We start from the raw sequence: 23,189 nt of genomic DNA on the forward strand, positions 1-23,189 counted from the left end.
ATTGTTTAAATTTCGAAAACGATCAAGTTTACAAAAAAATTACAAGAGACTTATTTTGTTCAGAATGTTTCAAAAATTAAAAAAAAAATTGTTCGGCCGAAAAAATTGATTGTTACTATTGTTTAAAAAAATTTGAATAACTTTTCGTCCAGGCAAAATCTTGAACCTTATATTGGTGTATATCATAAAACTGAATGAATAATATACAAAAAAAAAATTATGAGTATATTTTTCCGAACAAACCTGAGCTTTTTGCGCTGTTTAAGTCAGTTTCTAGTTTACTAATAAACTTCTAAAAAAAAAAACTGTTTCCAGTCCAGAACAACTATTTACAAAAAACTACTAATAGACAGATGAAAAAAGTACTAAATGTATTATAATAATTTGTGATTGGTCTAAAAATCACTTATTTCGACAAATAGTTGATAGTTTTATGAAGGTATATAAGCAATCACTTTTAAAATTAGTTAACTAAATATATATAAACTCTATAATTTTGACAAAATAACTTTACATGACTTTGTTACCGTTGGTTTGACTGCATTCATGGTCATATGTGGATGGCCACCGTCCTCGTAGTATTACCATTTCCTGGAGGGTTAGGCGCCTGTCCTCTAGCGCTATGTCGATGGACGTGGTGATGGACGTGAGGACTCCTTACAGAATTGTGATGTCTGCCGATGTTGGGCACATCGGGCAATGCGTACCGTAGCTTCTCCCAGAAGAACTTATCTCCCCACTGAATATACACATTAGTCTTTAAGTAGAGTCTTATATCGGGATCCAAGTCTTTGTGAGGCACTTCACCGAGAAGGATCACGATCAAACGTCTTCGGCGGTCGCGAAGAACTTGATGATGGGCGGATTTGAACTCAAATCGGCACCACTCGGATTTAATAAAGTTTTCAGACAAAATCATTATTGTTCTTTTCGAGGATTCTACGGCCTGTACAATGGTATCGGCGAGAAACGCACCCACGGGAAAGTCTCTGTAATGTAAACAGAGTTTGTAGTTCGGTTCTAGGGCCGGCGCCAGGACTTCTGCTATCCACGCCTCATCTTTCGAACTGTAACTGACGAAAGCGTCGAAGAGTTTTTCGCGATCATCCCTATCTAAATCTCCGGCTCGTTGGAACAACCGTACCCCGAACTTAGAATGTAACCACACTCGCACCTCTTGTCTATAAATGAAGATAACTAAAATCAACAAAACGATGACGGCGAAAACCGTTAAAGTAATTACTAACAGTGGCAAGTAATCTTGAATGACTTGTCGATGTATGATCGTTTTTGTTGCTGTTAAGTTTCCGTTGATGCTGTTATCTATGTTGGCGACGCCCGAACAAGAACCGTTTTCTTGATTCACGTAGAAACCGGTATCGGCACTGTCCAAGTACGCGTCTAAGTTATAAAAGTCTATATCGGTTGCATTAAAAACACACTTTACCGATGAAATATCTTGTACAGAGTCGCCACGTCTCATCCATTCCCGGAGGCGCTCGGTGAAATCACAATCGCAAGACCACGGATTGTGCGACAACGTCACTTCGATAAGGGTTGAAGGTAAATTCCACATGTTATACACCACTAGTCGGTTGTGATCCAATTTTAGCACCTTTAATTTTTTCATACTTGCAAACGTATGATTATTGATCGATATTATCCTGTTAGATTGAAGATGGATTTCCATCAAACTTTCCAAACCTTCAAACTCGTATCCATGCAACTCATTTAATCTATTTCCGTTCAAGTGAAGTATTTCTAGTTCCTTCAAGCCGTTAAAAGTTCTATTTTGCACTGTTTCAATATTCGAATTGTTTAAAAATAATACTTTCAACCGTTTTCTTCCTATAAAAGCATGACTGTTCAGCGCCCGCAAATCGTTCCCATCGAGATATATCTGAGTAGCATCCATAGGAATTTGATCAGGAAGTTTTGTTACATATCCACTAGAAGAACAATCTACTATATTAGCTGACCAAGACTGGTCATGATAACAAGTACAGTTTGTTGGACAAGTCATTTCGCAATCACAGGCATCGAAGTCGCAACAGTGGCATAAAGCAAAGCAGTGAGTTTCGTAAGTGCATAGGAACTGATAAGGAGCTGCTTCGACTAAAGGAATATAAGTTGCACCTCTATTATAAAGTAATTGGCAATAAATGCTTTCTAAGTCTACTAGTTTTGGCTGAGTTCGAGCTCGGTTGCCTAAATTTACCTTCTGGAGCCATTCCATGGTGCAGTCGCATTTGTAAGGATTTCCTCCGATGTAGAACTCCGGTAAATCCTTTTCGGGAGGAACTGCAGATATTCTTAAAGCGTTAGGATCAAGACTTGTTATTTTATTTCCAAACAAATCTACTCTTGTTAAGTTGGGCTTTTTAAAGAAAGTATAAGATTGAACTTTGGATATCATATTGTCGTTCAAAAATAAAACTTCTACACTATTAGGAATAGCGCTGCCTGTTATTTCAGTCAGTTTATTCGAGCTGGCATCAAAAGTACTCAACGATAACGTCGATTCAATTTCAAAATAATTACCCAGTTCCTCGATTTGGTTCGAATGGATGTCTAGCCATTGTAAGCCAGTTGGTATCAGTGCGTAATCAAACCATTTCAGCTGATTGTCTGAGATATTCAGCCACACTAAACTAGGTAATTTCCCAAATAACTCGCCGATGTCAGTCAAATAATTACCATCCAGTCTTATTGCTTGCAAATTAAGATTGCTATCGAAGGAACCAGCGGCAACCCTTTGAATTTTATTCCGGGATAAGTTCAAAATTTTTAGTGCAGTCATTTTATCGAAAATGCCCCTCGATATATTCCCTATGTTATTTTCAGTCAGCCTTAGTCCGTACATTTGTTTCAAATCGCTAAAAGTTTCATTAGTAATAACATTTATATGATTTTCGCCTAAATCTAGAGTCTTGAGTAAAGGAACTTTTTTTAGAACATCGGGAACATCTGTCAATTTGTTGCCATTCAAATGTAAATCTTGCAAGCTCGAACAATTTTTTAAGGCTTCAGGATGTATTATAGATATCTTATTGTTATCAAGAGACAATAAGGAAAGTACAAATAAACCGTTGAAAGTATCGCTTTCAATCTTTACCAATTTGTTATTCGATATGATCAAAGTGTGCAGATTATAAAGTGCAGAAAACGTATTTTCAGGTAAATACTCGACAAAGTTATCGTTGATTCTTAAAATTTGTAAGCTATAAAGATCTCTAAAAACTGATTGTTCTAATTTCGTTATTCTATTAAAAGAAATATCTAAAACTACCAATCTCACTAGTCCTGCGAATGTTGCTGTATTTATCCAATCGGCAGTTAGTTCATTGTGTGACAAATCCAGCACTAAGAGTTGCAACAATTCACTAAACAAACCGGGAGCTAAAACGTTAATGGAATTGTTCTGAAGGTACATTTCGCGTATTTCGCGAGTATCGGCAAACAATTCGGGCGGAAGACTGACTAGATTGTTATCTGATAATTTTAAAATATTTAATGATGTGAGCCCTTCTAAAACGCGATCTGCTAAATTATGAAGACCATTACCTTGTAAATACAACTTCTGAAGATGTGATAGTCCAGAGAAAACACTTGATGGTAGCCTGTCGATGTTGTTCCTGGATAAATCTAGGAGTTTTAAATTGGCACAACACTTTTCTGAAGGGTTTGAAGTAAAGCGAAAACTTGTGGCCTCTCGAAGTCGGTTTCTGGTTAAATTGAGAACTTCTAACGTATAAAGAGGGCATAAAACTCCTTCGGGTAGACTCCACATGTTGTTTTCACCCAAATCTAACCTTTCTAGGTTTCGTAATTCCTCTGTAAAAGCGTTAGGTGACACATCAAGTGTCATTGCAGACCAATCGGTGTTGTGGGTCCGAATAGTTAAGTTGCGAAGCTCTTTGAGGCCGCGAAAAGCACCATCGGATAAGTTTCCGATTTTGCAATACTCAATAGACAACTCCCGGAGTTCGACAAGTGGTTTAAAGCTGCCAGCACTTAAAGAACTTTGAAAAAACAATGCGTCACTGCACTCGAGCCTTAACCGGACCGTATGTTGGGGTTGGATCACACTAAAATTGGTGTTCTCCAATTCACTGTTAATAGTCCGTAGCCTACATAATAGAGCAACGTCGTCGTCGGAGTTGCTGTCCGCCACTATCCACTTACACTCGTCGGGCGCTTGATACCGGAGGGTTTTACTCAGAGAAGCCGACAGAACACTAAAAATCGCCCCGAACAACAGGGCGCACACCACCGTGGTGCCCATGATCGCGATCGCGTACCACTTTGACTTACACCATTGTATATAGCAGAGTTAATGTTTTGTAACATGACCGTTTCAACCGGCTGTTCGATGCTTGACTGAAGCAGTTGTTAATACAAGGCCACTAACTCCTCGGTGCTCTCACCCTCCCCTTGGCTTGTCCCCTCCGATGGTCGTTCTCTCGCAAGTAGGTACTGCCGTGCTGTGGTGCCGTTGCTTCTTGGTTCTCAATAACACACGCCGAAGAAGTCGTTGGTAACTCCTTCTTCGCGTTCTTCGGTTAGTGGTATGCAAAACCGAGGAACGAATTAATAAAAAAAATCTATAAAAATCGTTTTACGACTTTTCACAAAAATATTTTGATTTAGCGCTTTACATAAAAATGTATATTTCCGAAATAATTACGAAATCATGTCCACTTTGTGACATATTCATTAAAATCTAAATATATAATTTTATTTAAAACAATTCTACAATTCTACTACCGATTAGATTAGACTTATTAGTTTATTTTATACTAGTTTATTTATATTAAACAATATCTACTCCGTAACCGCAAATCACGACTTCAGATTAGATATAAAATATAGATATACGAGGGGCTATCAACAACTTATATGAATATAAACTGCTGGACAAAGTATTTGTAAATTTAATACTTACTTATCTGTGGCTTTACACAGTACATTCTGTTTGCTGTTTTATTCTGAACTGATTATTGGATTTTAATTCGTTTTCGTATTCGTTTCACCTGTATACGGGGTGTAAAAATAAAGTTGTGTTTTTTCATCTTATTTTGCAACACCCTGTGGAATGTATTAGAAAGAAACGCTACATATTATTAATATTTCAAGATAGCGTTATCCTTTTTTAAGCTTTTCGTAGATATCTTTATTATTAAAGATAATACAGAACTTTAAATGTAACAAGTTTTTATTAACAATTAAAGCAAATAAAACGCTACTTACATAAACTTTATTGACATACAACTGAAACCTAAAAAAACATAACCGAAATAATCATTACCAAATTCATCTCCTAAAAACACTTAATAACGAGCATTTCCACCTCTCCATCTAATTACTTTTTCACAGCGACGACGCATACTAAAAATTAAGCGGCGTATTTGGTCTTGATCAATTGCCTCCCAAACTTCTCTCACCATAACTTCTTTGTCGTCAATTCTTCTTTCTTCTTCTTAACTTGCCCCATCCCTAAGGATATTGGCGATCATCATGGCCCATTTGACTCTATCCGCAGCCGTTCTGAAAAGTTCTATTGACGTTTTCCCACTCCATTGTCTCAGATTCTTCAGCCAGTACGTGCGTCTTCTCCCCGGTCCTCTTCTGTCTTCCAGCTTCCCTTGTATGACCAGCCGCATCAATTCATATTTCTCGTTTCTTAGTATGTGACGTTATTGGCGATGTCAACGAACTATAGGGGGCGCTTTGACAGATGATCAGCTGATCACGTACGTAGGAAAACAAAACAGAGCTTCCATAATCTTTGTAGGTGAATCATTGTTGTGTGTAAAAATTATCTGTATTTATTATTTTTTGTTAACGCAATGGCAAATAAAGAAATTGAAGTTAGTCTGCTCGATACTTTGAAATATATAGGAGACACAAAAAGACCTTTAAAAGAAGGCGAGGCCTTGTTAAAGGCTGGCCACGTTTTGTTGTGTGGCAAATATAATATGATATATTATTTCCTAAATATATATAAATAAAACACTTGGTTGTTTTTATATCACTATTATTCCAAAATGGTACAATTTTTTTATGTTTGATTAGCATAAAAAACAAGCAATATTACGATTTGTTTACTGATCGAATAATAAGTAATTTATTTCTAAACTAACTAACTTTTTCTAATCTAAAGTCTTACTTAGCAGTTTGTCTTTAGTTACTATTATGACATTTAATATATTTACATATTGTAAATGTCCTAATAGTAACTAAATTATACAATATTATATTTACATTTTACTACTGATCACTTCTGTACAATAGGAGAACTTAACTTTAATATGAACATTGGTAAAACAAATATTAATACATTTAAGACTAGTTACATTAATTACAACAAATTAAGAAACTAAAATTGTGACACTTCAAAATAAAATAAAAGAATGTACTTATGAAAAAAAAAAAAACGAAGGAATGTCATGTACGATCTTGTAGATTTTTGTCACGAGGAAAAAAGTGCATACTTATTCTTTCCGATCGATAATTACTGCATTGCAGTGCAGAACAATACTTTTTAACATTTTGTTACCTTATTGTGATTTATTCAATAATATTTAAAATGTTTATAACTATGTCATGTGTGTATAAATAAATACAAAATGTTTTGTTATCCTACGTGCACTAGTTCAAATTTTTACCACACCGTGCCGCCTCTTTCGTTTGACATCGCCAATACCTAGTGTTGAGTATTTCTTTATCTTTTTTCATTCTTCGTAGCGTTTCCGCATTTGTTATGTGTTGTGTTCGAGATATTTTCCACATCCTTCGATAACACCACATTTCAAAGTTAATGAGTTTTTTATCTCTCGTCTCTGTAATTGTCCAATTCCCGATTTCTTTAATAGAGATATTTTTTTTGAGACTTGGTTTCTGATTAATATTCGTTCTATAAGATCTAAAACAGATGAATTATTTTTGTTTCTAGAGGAATTAGGATTTCCTCCGATAGTTGCGAATACCGAGCACTGGCTTGAAGTTAACGAGCCTTTTTTGTAGAAAAATATACCACAATTGCTAGGTATGATCGTCCAAGTTCAGCTCATGGTGGCACCCTTATTCTTTCTACAAATATTGATTTCTCTCCTATAACAAAATATGACTTTTACAAGAATTACTAAAACAACATCTACCATAATTGATTATATTGTCTCAGATTTCTCACCCCTTGATGTAGGTTCTACAATTATTAATGCAGGACTCTCTGACCATGAAGCAGTATATACCAATTTTAACTCTTAACAAAACAATCCTCGAAAATCCAACGTTTAGGTAGGATTTTTTCCGCTCAGAACTTTTTGGGTGCTTGACTTCTGGGTGGCACTTTCACTCTGTGGACGTGGACTATAATTTTAGTGATATTTTGATAAGCTTGTCTGTATTTTCAATAAGGCATTTCCTTTAATTACAATTAAGTCAAAACATCACAAACCCTGGACAACCAAAGGTATTCGCAGATCAGCCAAGAATATGCGTTCACTACTGTACATCAAGAAATGTCTACCAATGTCTTTGTCACTGAATATACACTTGAGTGCAAAATAATCGACTCAAAATCATTTTGCGAAAGTACGTCTCCTGTTTCAATCTAAAAAGTGCTAAATTAAAAATATTTAGTGAACAATGATTAACCTCATTATTGAGTTCTAAAAAAAATTTGTTTTTTGGAGAATTGGATGACACATTACAAATAAATAATGCAACACGTAGAAAGGGGGTCAGAATTTGATTCATTGAAATCGACACGCACCGACTTAAAGCGTTTGTTTAACATCGTACGCATCAATTTCCATAGCAACCCACTAATACGTCAGTCACTTAAGTTCGCAACTGCATTACAAATGGATACCACATCCGCCAACGCAACTCAAGCAGTAGCATTATTGAGAGAAGGCCTAAGCCAGAGGCCCGTGGCAAATCGACTAAATTTAAGCCAATCTGCTGTGTTTGGAGTGTACCATCGGTACCAAGATACTGCTGATTATATCCGTTGACAAGGAGGAGGCCATTAACGAATAACGACGGAGAGAGATGATCGATTTCTTGTATCGAAATCATTGAGAAATCGACATTTGAGTGGTGTTAAACTCAAAGAAGAGCTTAGAAAGGTCCGAGGTGTGGTTACCAGCCTTTGGACAGTCAGTAGGAAACTAAAGGCAGCCAACCTGACACCAAAAAGGGCAGCTACGGGTCTCAAGCTAACTGCAGCATAGAAGGAAAGGCGATTAGAATTTGCTAACGAACATCTGGATCGGGACGACTATCAATGGAGTCAGGTATTATTCTTCGATGAAAGTAGGACCTGCCTGCATGGCAACGACAAGAGACGTCGAGTCTAGGGAAGGCCAGGAGATCGATTTGCTCAATTTTGTATACGAGAAATAGTGTCATGAAGGCGATTCTTGTATGTTTTGGGCAGGTAGTTCTATGGATGGGAAAACTGAGTTGATTTTCATTGCTGGTGGAGGACGTGGAGGATGTTTAACGGTGGATCGTAACATCAGAGACATTTTGGAGGAACTTGTGGTTTTATACGCGGGATTTATTAGTGATGCCTTAATTTTGATGCACGATGCCATATCGTACGAGTCACCACCACCTATCTATCTAAGATCCGTATACCTACATTAAATTGGCCTGCTTTAAGCTCGGACATAAATCCAATTAAGTCTGTTTAGGATGAGCTTAAACGAAGGGTCCGGGACAGAAATCATGCACCAAAGAGCATAATAGAATTGAGAGCTACGCTTAATGATGAATGAGAAGCAATGCCTTAAGAATTTATTAGAAACGTTATTAAATAATCACCTACATTAAATTGGCCTGCTTTTAGCTCGGACATAAATCCAATAAAGCCTGTTTAGGATGAGCTTAAACGAAGGGTCCGGGACAGAAATCATGCACCAAAGAGCATAATAGAATTGAGAGCTACGCTTAATGATGAATGGGAAGCAATGCCTTAAGAATTTATTAGAAAAGTCATCCGATCCATGCGAAATCGATTGGAAAGTGTAACTAGAAGTAGGGGTGGTAATATCAAATACTGAATAATTAGGAAATTTATTTTGTAATTAATCATTTCTCTGTTCATAACGTCTTTATTGCATTAGTTCCAATGATGAATATTTAGGAAACTGTTTATATTGCATATTGTTTTTATAATGCGTCTTCCAAAGAATGCAATAGCAGTTTTTGTAAGTTCAATAATAAAGTTATTGTTTGCACATTACATTTTTTTAATCTCAAATCTCGCTTTTGAGTCGATTATTTTGCACTCAAGTGTATTTCCAAGTACAGAGGAACCTGTCTAAAACATAAAACATCTAAAAAATGTGCTATGAGAATCGTCTGGAAATCTCTAAAAATGTTATAAGGGAAACTTGGTCCATAATAAACGATCGAAATAAAACTAACACAGCTTAAACATCATTTTCTCTTCCAAACCCTGAAAATCTAAATGAATACTTCGTTAATGTGAGTAAAAATAAAACATCAACTATTTTGTCACAACAAGATACTATTTCCTATCTATCCAATTCAAAAAAGTCTCGAAGTCATCCTTTATAAGACCACCTGATAAATCTGAACTGATCCAAACAATCATTAGTATCAAAAGCTAATCTTCCTGTAGTACTGATGAACTATCCATAAAAATTTTTTAAATTTCCCAAATAATGTGTTGGAAGTCCTGGTCTGACTAATTAACGATTCCTTTGAAAAAGGTATATTTCCACAGTGCCTAAAGACAGCCACAACTATTCCTCTTTATAAGGGTGGTGGAAAATCTAATGTCTGCAACTATAGACCTATTGCGTTACTACCAGTCCTATACAAAATTATTGAGAGACTTATAAAAGAACGACTTATGTCCTTTCTTGTCACAAAACATTTTATCACAAAGTCAGTTCGGATTTTTATCTAATAAATGTACCAGCGATGCTATGTTTTCTGTACTACATGTGGTCTATCAAGTACTAAACAATAATCTTTATACTGCCACTGTTTTTTGTAACTATGCCAAAGCTTTTGATTGTGTAAATCACGACATTTTGATAAACAAACTAAATTTCTACGGAATTCGAGGTATTTCTTTGAATTGGTTCCAATCTTACTTGAGGAATAGGAAACAACTAGATAGAGCAAATTCTACTGACTCTAGTCACAAAAGCATTGTATGTGGAATACCACAAGGTTCAATACTGGGTCCTCTACTTCATCTTATCTTTATAAAGAACATCACTAACTTAAAAATGTATGGAAAAAATTTTCTCTTTGCTGATGATACCAGTATTACCTGGAGGAACTCTAATATTGCAACTCTTCATGCAATTATAACTTCTGATCTACTTAAAATAAAAATCCGACTCTAATTGACTCTCTTTTAACGTGGACAAGACAGTAGCATTATTCTATAAATGAGCTCTTCAACCCTTGCTTCTTAATAACAGCCAGATCAGTATGGCTGATTCTGTAAAATTTCTTGGTATTTTTATAAACAGCAACCTTAAATGGTTCCTTCATATCGGTTTGTTAAGTAAGAAACTAGCCTCAGCCTGCTATGCAATAAGATCTGTTTCGAAGGAAATCAATTTAGCATCTTCCAACATAACATACTTTTCTTTGTTCGAGTCTCATCTTCGATATGGCCTTTCTTTTTAGGGTTCTAGTACAGCTGCCCTATCTTGTGTTATTTTTAAATTACAAAAAAGAGCAATACGGTATCTTTTTGGCCTTAGTAGAATAACACATTGGAAAAGCTACTTCAAAAATCACGGGATTTTAACTCTCTCCTCGCTATATATTCTGGAAACTGTTGTTTTGACGTTTTTCCAGCAAGACCTAATCATGACTACTCCACCAGAAATTCAAGCTTTGATGTGTTTTTACCGATCCCGTCCACTGAGTAAGTAAAGAAATCTGTATTATATTCGGCAAAAAAAATTATACAACCATCTTCCTTTGCAACTTAAATTTACAACATTTTTGCATAAATTTCGTAAATTGACAAAAGTCTATCTATCTGAAAGACCTTATTATTCAGTTGAAGTGTTTCTTAACGAATAACTAAGAAATTACGTACGTTTAGCTACAAGCAACAAAGTATTTTTATATATCTTTGGGTAACACATGCAGTATCGCATGCAATTTGTAATGTAGTAAAATTTTGCAATGGATTGTATATTTATTATGTTTTATTTTGTGATATTGACGATTTATGTAATTTTAGTAAATTTTAATTGTTATTGTTATTTTTTTTTTATTTTTTGTAAGCTTTGTCCATAAAATTGTACAATTTTCAGTGACAATAAAGCATATTTCTATTCTAATAAGACAGATGTAGATGGTTAGAAAAATAATCATAGATTTTGTTTCTTCACTCATGAGAGAATTCAGATCAGATTTCAGATATTGAGCAAAGAATCATATTGATGACTTGACTGGTTAACTCAGTTTGTAGACAAATTAAAAAATGGTAATGTCCGAAATGAAATAAATATTTTTTGTCTCATTGTGTACTACTCTCCCCTAAACCAAAATATCGGAGAGGACCAGAAAAAATCATATAACATAATAGTGAACTTAAACATGCCACAAGAAAACAGTTTCAAAACTGCTACTTTTTTTCCTTTTGTTCGCAAAATTACCTATTCTAAACAATGTTTCTTATAGTCCTTTGTCGCTACTAAATATTACCATTGAGCAAAACTGATAAACCATCGTTGACAGATCCGCGGTTTTATTTTTTCGAGACTTCCCGTCACGTACCCTAACAAGTGATCTCGCTACTCCTCGCCTTGATTAATAAATGAACACCGTACTGAAGACAAACCGCGAACACATCTAGCACAGGCTGTGGTGCTATAAAACAGCGGCCATCGTCTGGCGTGGCGTATTATTACCCAATTAATAACCCAACCGAGTGGAATTCAGCTACACGAAAAACCCATCTTTGGGAGGAATATTGAAAGATCCCTACAACCAAATCGAGCAGGCGGCAGAGATAGCCGTAAAGGGTAATGATATTTTATAAACTTTCAACGAGTATACACGTGTCTCTCTTTTTCGCGTTATAAATTAAGATTGCCATTAAATTAACGGTATTGTATTTGTCACTAGCAATCAAGAAAAACAGTCCTTTCTCATTAATTTATTATATATATATATATATATATATATATATATATTAATGTGATATTAAAAGTCAGAGATGCGCCAAGCAATTAATTAGCTAATTAATTAATTAATTAAACTTATTTAAATGATGCAATTATGATTTTATCACACTATTTAATTCTCTTATCTCAGGGTTATATTCGTGCTTCAATATCTATGCTTTACATATGATAGGTAAGGTCTGAGGAATACCGGAATAATAAACATATATAATACAAAATTATATATTGAAATAAAATTCACTCTCAAATATCTTAAACAAAAAATATCTCATACAATAATTATCAAAATTGTGTTCTACGTACGTGAACCTTCAAAAATTAATGTTATGTACTATATAATTTAAAATTTCAAATCAAAATTTTTGTTCTATATCTCCTGATAAATATTTCTATCTTTTCTGAAGCAACTAGAAAAAAAACTTTCTTGATAAAGGAAAAACTGACGAATGGTAAAAAAAACTATCTCTCTGATGATGAGTTGTCCAAATCCTTGTTTCTTGTAGCCTACACTATCTATTATTAGCAGTTCCCTAGGTAATCAGCAATCTTACAACAAATTATTGCGAGCCTCTTGTCTTCAATGATCTCCTTCAGATGCACGTATCGTTCAAAAGATGCTAGCCTCTTCTCCTCTCGATAAACTGAATCTCTCGTTCCGGCCTGAACAGTGACTCTTGGAATATATAAGTAGAAAAGTATGACTTACAATATTTTACTGGATCAGCTTCCGTCAGGATACACTTAGTCCACGAAAACTCACAAACATTCACTTCTATTGCTTACAATCACTTGGGAACCGCCAAAGAACAACGACCGTTCGCCTTGCACCCTTGGAAAACAACTGATTCTATTTTCTCCCTCAAAAATCTAGCTAAACTCTCATTCCTACATAGCTATCTATCTCTTTTTCAATGTCCTCCAATCAGAGTTCCTCATACTTCCCACCATCTACCATTTAGATGACAAACAACAATTTTACCTACAATTATAAATTTCCTACAAACTATTAACATGCTAATCGGTTTCTACAAATTCTTAAGAACTAACGGAGAAATATAATTTATAAATTCTACCCTATTGTCTTTATTTACTGTACAAGTCCATTTGGAAAACCCGGTTGTATTATTCAATTCACTACGTTCACTCAAATATATTTTACAAAGAACATAATTTATGCATATCTTAAATTTTGTTTACTACAGGTAATCCAAAGATAATGGACTTTCGTTTCTTTGAAATATCTTTTATAGTTTATCAGTTGAAATATTTTGAATTATTATATTTTATAATTTGAAATATATTAAGAGCAAACCAATATTATTTTTAATTTTTACATAGCATAACAACTCTCCAGGATATCTTGAAAATCTATTTAGATGGTCTATTTAGTAATTTTAATTTTATCTTTGGCGGATAAAATGAATCATAACAATATATATATATATATATATATATATATATATATATATATATATATATATATATATATATATATATATATATATATATATATATATATATTATAACATTTTAATTTGATCTAAATTTAAATAAAGTTACTGATTTCAATTAATATTCACTAAATATCTTAATGATCTTAATTATAGATGCAAAATTTTAAATCAGATGTTTAAATTTAATCTCAGGGTTCTTTTGTAAGTTCTAAAATACTTTTGCATTTGAAACCTATAGGAAATACGTGAAATAAAATTCATTATAGCATACGTTACGCCTGGGAGGCCTATGGGTAACAAGTTTTAATTAACAATTATGCAGCAATACAACTAGTAGTTTAATATTATAATATATCAGAAATACATCATTATATTAAATATTATTTACTTCTTCTTCTTAGAGTGCCGTCTCCCTAAGGAGGTTGGCAATCATAATGGCTATTTTTATTTTTGAGCTTGCTGCTCTAAACAAATCAATCGATCTGCATTGATACCAATCACCTAGATTTTTCTGGTTTGTATAGTGGTGATTAGTTCTGTTTCTTTACCAACCCTCTCCAGTACTTCTTTATTTGTAATTCTATTATTCCATGATATTTTTAATACTCTGCGGTATAACCAGAGTTCGAAAGCCTCGATTCTTTTTAAATTGCATTTTTCCCAAGTCTCAACTCCATATAATAATATTGAAAATATATAACAGCGAATAGTACGTAGGTTCCCAAGTACTGATATTTTTCTACTTGTTGTATCACGTTACCATTTATTGTCAATAGGTAATTAGCATGTACTTCGTTTTTTTATCGTTTATAGTAATTCCCATCTCAACACTATTGATACTTAAGTTTTCGATAAGATGTTGTAGATCTATACTCGTTGCTATGATCACAGTGTCGTCTGCATTCGTAAGTTGTTTATTAATTTTCCGTTAACGGTAACTCCCGCTTTGATATTGTTGAGCGTGTTTTGGAAAATTTATTCAGAATATAAGTTAAACAAAAGTGGCGATAAAACACATCACTGTCTAACTCCTCTACAGATCTTCATTTTTTCTGAGTGTTGCCCATCAATTTGGCACTTTGGTTCCAATATAATGTTTGCACTATATTTATGATTTGACTGTCAATGCGCTTGTTCGTTAGTATTGATATTAGTTTTTCATGTCTTACTTTATCGAAAGCTTTTTCGTAGTCAATAAAGCACAAGTGTAGATCACATCCCGTCATCGCTGAATCAATATGTTGATGGCAAATGGTCCTTCTCGAGTACCCATTCCATTTCGGAAACCGAACTGCTTCTCGCTAATATCCTCATCTAGCCTTTCGTATATTCTCTTATGTATTTCTTTCAGCAGTACTTTTAAAGTATGACTCATGAGGCTCATGATTAGATAATCAGAGCACTCTTTTGCTGCTTGTTTTTTAGGGACGGTTATAAATGCTGACTTCAGCCACTCTTGTGGTTTTATTCCCGTATCGTACACCGTATTGAATAAATCTGCCAATTCCTCCAAGTTATCCTCTTCCACTAGTTTTAACAGTTCTACTGGTATTTCATCTAATCCAGCTGCCTTATTGTCTTTAGAGTTTTTGATAGCATATTTGATGTCATCTATCGTGATCTTCTGTCTCTAAAGGATTTAATTCTTGTATTTTCTCCATTTCACCTCTTTCATCTTGGAAAAGTTCTCTAACGTACTCCTCCCATCGTCTTAATTTCTCTGGTAAATCTATTAGTAGTACTCCTTTTTTGTCTTTTATGTGTCCTTGCTATCTATTTCGACCCATTCCAGTCACTTCTCTTATTTTTTTGTGCATATTTCTCATATCATATTTTGTTTCTAGTTCTTCTATCTCTTTGCATTATTTCATCAAATAGATTTCTTTAGCTATTTTGATTTTTTCCTTAATTATTCGTTGTATTTCTTTATACTTCTGTAGATCTTTTCCTTTATATTTCCTTCTTTCTTTCATCTGTAATAGTATTTCTTCTCTCATCCACTGTTTTTTAGCCTCTGACCTATGTTGTATCAAACTTTCTTGAGCTGGTTTCAGTAATGTGTTTTTTATATTATACCACTTTGTTGTTTGTTATCAGTTAGTGTTTTTTGCATATTAACATTTACATTATTTTTTAATTCGTTTTTTATTTCTTCGTTTTTTAGCATTCTTACATTAATTTTTGGTTGTTGTTTTCTGAGTTCAATTCTTTTTAATTTTATTTTCACGTCAGCAACTAACGCATTGTGGTCTGAGTTAACATCTGCTCCAGCATAAGTTTTAACTGAGGTTATAGAGTTTTTATATCTACTATTTACGAGTATAAAGTCTATCTGGTTTCTGACAATGTAGTTTTCTGTATGTGAAGGAGACGTCCATGTATATAGTTTTCTCTTAGGAAGCTGAAACCAAGTATTGGCAATTACCATATTCTTTTCTGGGCAGAATTCTATGAACCTTTCTTCTTACTACAGGGGATTTATACTGGAAACTTAAAATGCTCGAATCACAAATTTTCGATAGAATTAGGAAGTCAGATGTTTTCACTACAATTAGGACATACGTAATTAGCATTTTGCAAACAAATGCAACAGGCGCATTTTTACAATAATATCTACTTTTTCTATTCTTGCAAAATGTACAGTACTTTCTTTTAGTGGTTAAAGGCTCAGGGTTATTCTCTTCTATTGGTTCAATTCCAACAAAATATCTTACATCATTTCGGGTTTGGCGTGGCAAATGCATGTTTTCAGCTCCTTCCATCAAATGATTTTTCATCAACTGCAATGTTAACTGTTTTAAAGAATGTCGTCTAGCGAGAATACCACTTTTGTTAGAATTATAGAGTATAAAAGCATTTACACCAGCTACATTCAGTATTCCATAAAGTATGACCATGGGCCATCGGGTATTTCTTGCACAATTATATTCACCACATAACTGATCGGCAGAATCTACACCCCCTTTGGTCACATTATAGAATGTTATCATCTCAGGTTTCTTTAGTTGTAAACTGGAAGCTACCAATAAACATTTTTTTTTTTTGAATATATGAAGCAATAGTGACGTTTTCGGTAAAGCCAAATAATGTTGAATGTATGTCTCTATTTTTAGGTTGAATGAATGCCGGTGGTATTTGTTTCTTATTTTCCCGTACAGTTCCAACAACTGTTAACTTATGATCTTTAAGCATCTTTTTTATTATTTCAATTCCGGTAAACCAATTATCCATCCTAACATTTCTTCTGGAATTAAAAATAGGCTCACACGATCGTTCTACAACATCCTAAGTTTTGTTACCAATTTTATATGGACCCTCCAGCTGAAGCCGCCCTTCGTAAATCTCCAGATTGACGGTGTAATAAGTTCTGGCGTCTACTAAAGCAAAAAATTTGATACCATATTTTGCTAGCTTGTTGAGAATATACATAGACATATACAGAGAGAATATACATAGAGAATATACATAGAGAATATGCAGGAAACTGCACCTGCCGTGGAAGGCCCAAAACATGTCATCCAGTGTCACATAGTCACCAGCACTATATGATATTTGACAAATATTACTGAACAGTTCAAAAATGTTTCTAATAGGAGTGATCTTGTCAACTTCTTTTATTTCTTCTCTTGTGGTTACATTATCCATTCTTGTGCATTTCAGGAGAAAACCAAATCGATTATGCCCATTGCCGCCGTGAATCTAGAATTACCAGTTCCATCAGTGGTCCAAAATTCGGTAAGATTTAATGTGTTACCATGTAATGTACCTGCTAGATATAGGATTCCGATACCAGCTTTAATTTCATTGGAAGTCGTGGGTTTTTTTCTGTAATCAGAAACTTCGTTATTTGTTACTTTGCTTGTATAAATATTTGTATTACGTACAATGCGAGATAACATATCTTCGCTTATTAGTTTTAACCAGCATTCAGAGGGTGTTTTTGAATTTCTGGCATAGAGCTTCACCCCGGAGATATGGGTTATTATATTTTCTTGCCTATTAGAAACGTTTTTACGAGGACATTCTTTTTTCTGTTTCGTGTTAAATTTTCCCACGAAAACAAAAAAGGAAAACTCTCACCTGGTTGGCTGTCTTCATTTTCTGCATGTGCTTCACCTTCAATGTTCTCTTCTGAGTCTGTGTTATGATCGCTGACTTCAAAATAATCAGGATCTGCCACCGAATCATTATCATCGTCTATGTCCTCCACATCTGTGGGTACCTTCTCATATAGCTTTTGTAGTTTCTGTACTTCCTTCTGTAAATAATAATATAAAATTATAACCTCAATATGATACAACTAAGAACCTCACCTTTATTAATTTTAAATTAATAAAATTAACAAAATAGCAATTATTTTCTTACGACAAAAGAACGTTCTAAAACGTAAAATACGTGGTACTTTATTCGTCAAATAAGTAACGCGAATGAATATGTTAGGCCTGTCAGGCCCACAGTACCCTCTATTCGAACTCTAAGTTACTAACAATTTTAACTGATACAGAAATCTATACTGATTACATAGTTAGGAAGGTACACTGAACATAAAAATTGTATATATAAACTGGTGCATTTTATCGCGAAAAATAAAACGTCATAGGCCTGATAGGCACAGCGTATGCTCTGTAGAGTTAATAAGCAGAAATAGAAGGAAATAAAAGAAATGCCAAAATGTTCCATACAGTAAAATACACTCACCGGCACGAAAAACGGAGCACTTGCATTTTTAAAATAAAAACTTAAAATTTTAATTCTTTTTATTTAAACTTTTATTATTATAATAACGTAAACACAAACGAAACAAACTGTTTTAAGTGATTTCTAATAAAAATTTAACTTTTGATTAAAGAACTGTTTCAGTAGATAACAAGTTAAAAATTAAGAAGAAAAACGAAAATAAATGTAACAAAATGTGGCTTAATTAATGAAAACTTAAATCATGTGTCCAGACAAACTGATTTTTAATAACGAATGTTTCCTCCACGTACTTGAATTATTACCTGAATTCTCCTTGGCATGCCTAAAATCAAATAAGAAATGTCCTGTTGAGGAATAAGTTCCCATTCCTCTAAAAGGGCTTCTTGTAACTGATTTAAGGTTAAAGAGACAGGAACACGACTTCGTATCTTTCGCCCAAGCATGCCCCAAACATGTTCGATTGGATTTGCGTCTGGACTCAGAGCTGACCAATCCATTACAGGAATGTTTACTTCATTTAAAAACTGTTGAGTGATTCTTGTACAGTGAGGCTTGACATTATCATGCATCGGAACAAAGTCATTTCCAACAAAACCAGCATAAGGCACAAAAAAATCTTAGACATTTTCATCAATGTACCTTTCAGCTGTTATGGAGCGTCTCGAAACAATGTACAATTATGTACATGCCTCTAGAGAAATTCCAGTCCACATCATAATTGAGCCCCCTTGATAGCCTACCATAGGACTGAAACACAAGACATTCTGCAAAACGCTCATGTTTTTTTCGACATACTGTCTCACGACTATCTGGAGACAGCAAGGTAAACCTGGACTCATCGGTAAATAAAACGTGCCTCCAATTACATACAGTAAAATGAGCATGGTTTCTGGCAAACTGAAGCCGCACAACACGATGGCGCTTGAGAAATTGTAGGCCTGTTGCAGGTCTGCGACTGCTTAAATTTGCTTCTTCGAGCCTTCGTCTAATTGTTCGTTTACTTACGTTAGTATTCCGGGCGTACTGAAGTTGATTTTGGATTTGTACAGCCATGGCACGACGATCACGTAGACTTGTAAGAGGAAGAAACGATCATCACAGGCACTAGTTCTTATTATCATTTAAACAAAAGATCAGAAATTCAAAATCTAAGCAAAATTTATAGTTATATTATTTCTCTATAGTTTATTCATTAAAATATCACATTTTAATTTAATATTCCATATACTTGTTACATTGTTTAGACATCTATCAATGATGAATAAATCTTCTTTTTTATTACTAAATAAAAAAGAATTTTTTAAACAAAATTTTATTTTTTGGCAATATAATTGTCAAAAATGAAAATTGAAAGTTAGCATTTATGACATTGAGGCTTATTTGTAATTGGACGCTATTCTAACTTATTTATAAATTCAATTATTTTTAAAAAAAAAAATTTTTCAAAATTACTAAATTTAGAGAAACATTCATTGGATATTATTTTTAAAATAGTTTTTAAGATGTTTAGCAGTTTAGATTTAATAACAAAACTAATTTTATTTGGTGAGTTAAAATTTATTTTTCTAGTTTTACTCTGTAAGATTTTTTGTATTTTTTTAGAAGCTCTTGATAAAGATTGTAAACACAATTGAAAGCTTGACATAAAGAATAGTTTACCAATAGCCCCTTTTATTTTGACTCCAACCCATAAAAAACATATTTATATATTTTTTCCAAACGAGTCACAAGTACTTCTTTTTTCTTATATATATATATATATATTGTTATGATATGCAAAATCGAGAAAAATATTGGGTTGATTAAAATATTTCAAAGTTCAAAAAACATTAAAATAATTCAGATAAGTAGAATAATAACCAACAAACATTTCGAAGAAGGAAAGTTATTAAATTCTTGGATTACCTGTACTAAACAAAATGTAAGCTATACATAAATTATTTCTTTGTTATACTTGAGTGACCCGCATAATTTTAAGTGAAATCCAAAGACAATTGAACCGGGTTTTCCAAATACATTAATGCCGTGATTAAAGACAATAGAAGAGATTTTAGAAAGAGGTTTTTGTTAGTTTTTAAGAATTATAGAAAAATATTATTTGTAAATAAGTTTTAGGAAATTTTATAATTATAGGTAAAAATTTGTTTGTTATCGAAATGAAAAAATGGGGGAATTGTGACGAGTTTTGATTGGCGGAGATTGAAAAAGGTGGGATAGGTATGTAGGAATGAAAGTTTAGCTAGATTTAGGAGAGAGAAAAGATAATCAGTTGGTTTTCCAAGTCTGTAAGACGAACAGTGATTGTTCTCTGGCGGTTCCCGAGAAGTAGCAAGCAGTAGTGTTGAATGTTAGTGAGTTTTGGGGAGTTAGCGTATCTGACAGAAGCTGAAGCAGCAAAATATTGTAAGTCATATTTTTCTTCTTATATTCCAAGAGTCACTGTTCAGGCCAACGAGAGATTCAGTTTATCGTAAAGAGAAGATATTCCAAGAGTCATTTTTCACTCGGGCCAACGAGAGATTCAGTTTATCGAGAGGAGAAAGGCTATCATAATTTGAATGATTTGTGCTTTTGAAGGAGATCATTAAGGACGATATACTTGCTACAATCTGTTGTAAGATTGCTGATTACATAGGGAGCGGTTGAGAGGAGATAATATAGTCTACAAGGAACAAGGATTTGGACCACTCATCATCAGAGAGAGATAATTTTGTTTTCTGCAGTTTTTTCTTTTATTGATAACACAATTTTTACACTTAATTTAGAAAGGATATAAATATTTTGATTAGGAGAGTTAGAATAGTTTGGGATTTTGAGATTTCAATTAATATTGTTTATACCATTAATTTTGATTGTTCACGTACGTAGAACAAAATTTTGAGAATCATTATATGAGATTTGTTTATTGAAAACTTTTGAGTGTGAATTATTTCATTAATTTTATTTCAATATATAGTGTTAGATCATATGTGTTTTTTATTATTCCGGTATTCTTTGGACCTTACCTTTCACATGTAATAGCATAGATATTGAAGCACGAATTTAACCCTGAGATAAAAGAATTAAAAATTGTGATAGAGTCATAATCATATCATTTAAATAATTTTAATTAATCAAAAAAATTAATTAGCTAATTATTGCTTGGCGCACCAAGACTTTAAATATCGCAATATATATATATATATATATATATATATATATATATATATATATATATATATATATATATATATATATATATAGAAAAGAAATTTAATCTTTGCAGATTAGTTAAATAGTAAACTCTTAAATGCAAATTTGCAGATTTCCCCAATATTTAAGAGTTTACTATATATATATATATATATATATATATATATATATATATATATATATATATATATATATATATGTATATTTCTGCCAGTCCTTCAACATCGATTACAACTATTTAAATCTGTATTTGCCTAAGATTTTTTTATTCTCAGGTAGTTATTTGGAATGTTAGCATATTAAAAGGTACTCAAAACGATAGTAGGTAGCGTGGTTTTTATCAAAACGGTTCCGTTGTAAACATGCAGGGTTTGTTTAAAGAGCACTACAAACAATATTAAGATATTCTCAATGGCGGTTCGTTGTTTAGGGACAAGGTGCGCCTGGTTTGTCAACATAATAATGTGTTTGAATTATTAGAAGTGGTAAATTAAAACATTTAATTTTTAAATTTGTAAGAAACCAAACCTATTCTGTACAACGAAGTACAACGAAGAAATAATTAATGAAAACGGCGAAGCACTAATAGACTTTTGCGCTAGAAATGAAATGAGAATCAACAACACATACTTTCCCCATAAAGACCAACATAAATACACTTTTAACAATAATCGAGGCCAGCGATCAATGATAGATTTTATAATCACAAATCGAGTGATAACACCGTCACAAGTACTTGATGTAAGGGGCCCTAACATCTGCTAACCTGGGTCCGATCACAACCTTGTTTTATGCAAAATGCAACTAGAACGTTCGCAACGAAACAAAAAACCCCCAATACTCATCGAAAAACACAATATAGAGTCGCTAGCAACAGAGAGTACAAAACTCCTTTATGAGAACAGGATTACCAGCAGCAAACAAAAAGAGATCGAGTTACAACCAGAATAAGGAGTAGAAGATACTTGGCAAAAAATCAGGAAATCCATTAACCAAGCAGTAGAAGAAGCAATTGAAAAGCGGAAAATGAACACGAGGGCGATAAACCACACCAAACCGTGGTTTTGTCAAGAGGTAAAAGAACTCTCTGAATTTAAACACGCAAATGCTACCTGAGATATAAAAGTACACAATCGGAAGAAGCTCTTGCAGAATATGTCCAAGTAAGAAACAAAGTAAACGCAAGAATAAAATCAATCAAAAGAGATCATTGGGCTAAATTCACCAGCAACATGGACTACGATCTACATGGTGCCCAAAAGAGAGTATGGAAAATGCTTCGGAACAGGAAAAAAACAGTTAACAAGTTCGTGCAGACCAAGGGAGTACCTATAGAGACATGGCAACAGCATTTTAAGGAGCTACATGATGCTGAAGAAACGCTGAATCTAAACGAATACGAAGCAGATCTAAGTACTACAATAATGATGAAGAGGTAGAAGCAAAGATCAAGAAGCTAAAAAACAGAAAATCACCTGGAACAGATGGTTTACCAAATGAACTCTTAATATGGAGGCCCTGAACTTGCAAGTAAACTGTCACAACTATTTAACAAAATCTTAAACGACACAGAAATACCAGAGAAATGGCATAAGAGCATCACAATGCCCATATTAAAAAAACTTGCCCACAAAACTACAGA

The 23,189-nt window shown here is 33.6% G+C and overlaps 1 protein-coding gene across 1 annotated transcript; it reads right to left on the minus strand.

The window, feature by feature from the left end:
• Nucleotides 1–346: 346 nt before the first annotated feature.
• On the minus strand, nt 347–4,315 carry Tollo (Toll-like receptor Tollo). Its single transcript, XM_072541449.1, has one exon. The coding sequence runs from the start codon at nt 4,283–4,285 to the stop codon at nt 551–553; it is 3,735 nt and encodes a 1,244-aa protein (XP_072397550.1). The 5' UTR covers nt 4,286–4,315; the 3' UTR covers nt 347–550.
• Nucleotides 4,316–23,189: the final 18,874 nt, after the last annotated feature.

Source organism: Diabrotica undecimpunctata, chromosome 8 (assembly GCF_040954645.1).
Source record: "Diabrotica undecimpunctata isolate CICGRU chromosome 8, icDiaUnde3, whole genome shotgun sequence".
In the NCBI taxonomy this organism is placed as follows: domain Eukaryota; kingdom Metazoa; phylum Arthropoda; class Insecta; order Coleoptera; family Chrysomelidae; genus Diabrotica; species Diabrotica undecimpunctata.

Coding starts and splice junctions, on each gene's coding strand:
- Tollo (XM_072541449.1), bottom strand. CDS start 4,285: ATGGGCACCACGGTGGTGTGCGCCCTGTTGTTCGGGGCGATTTTTAGT.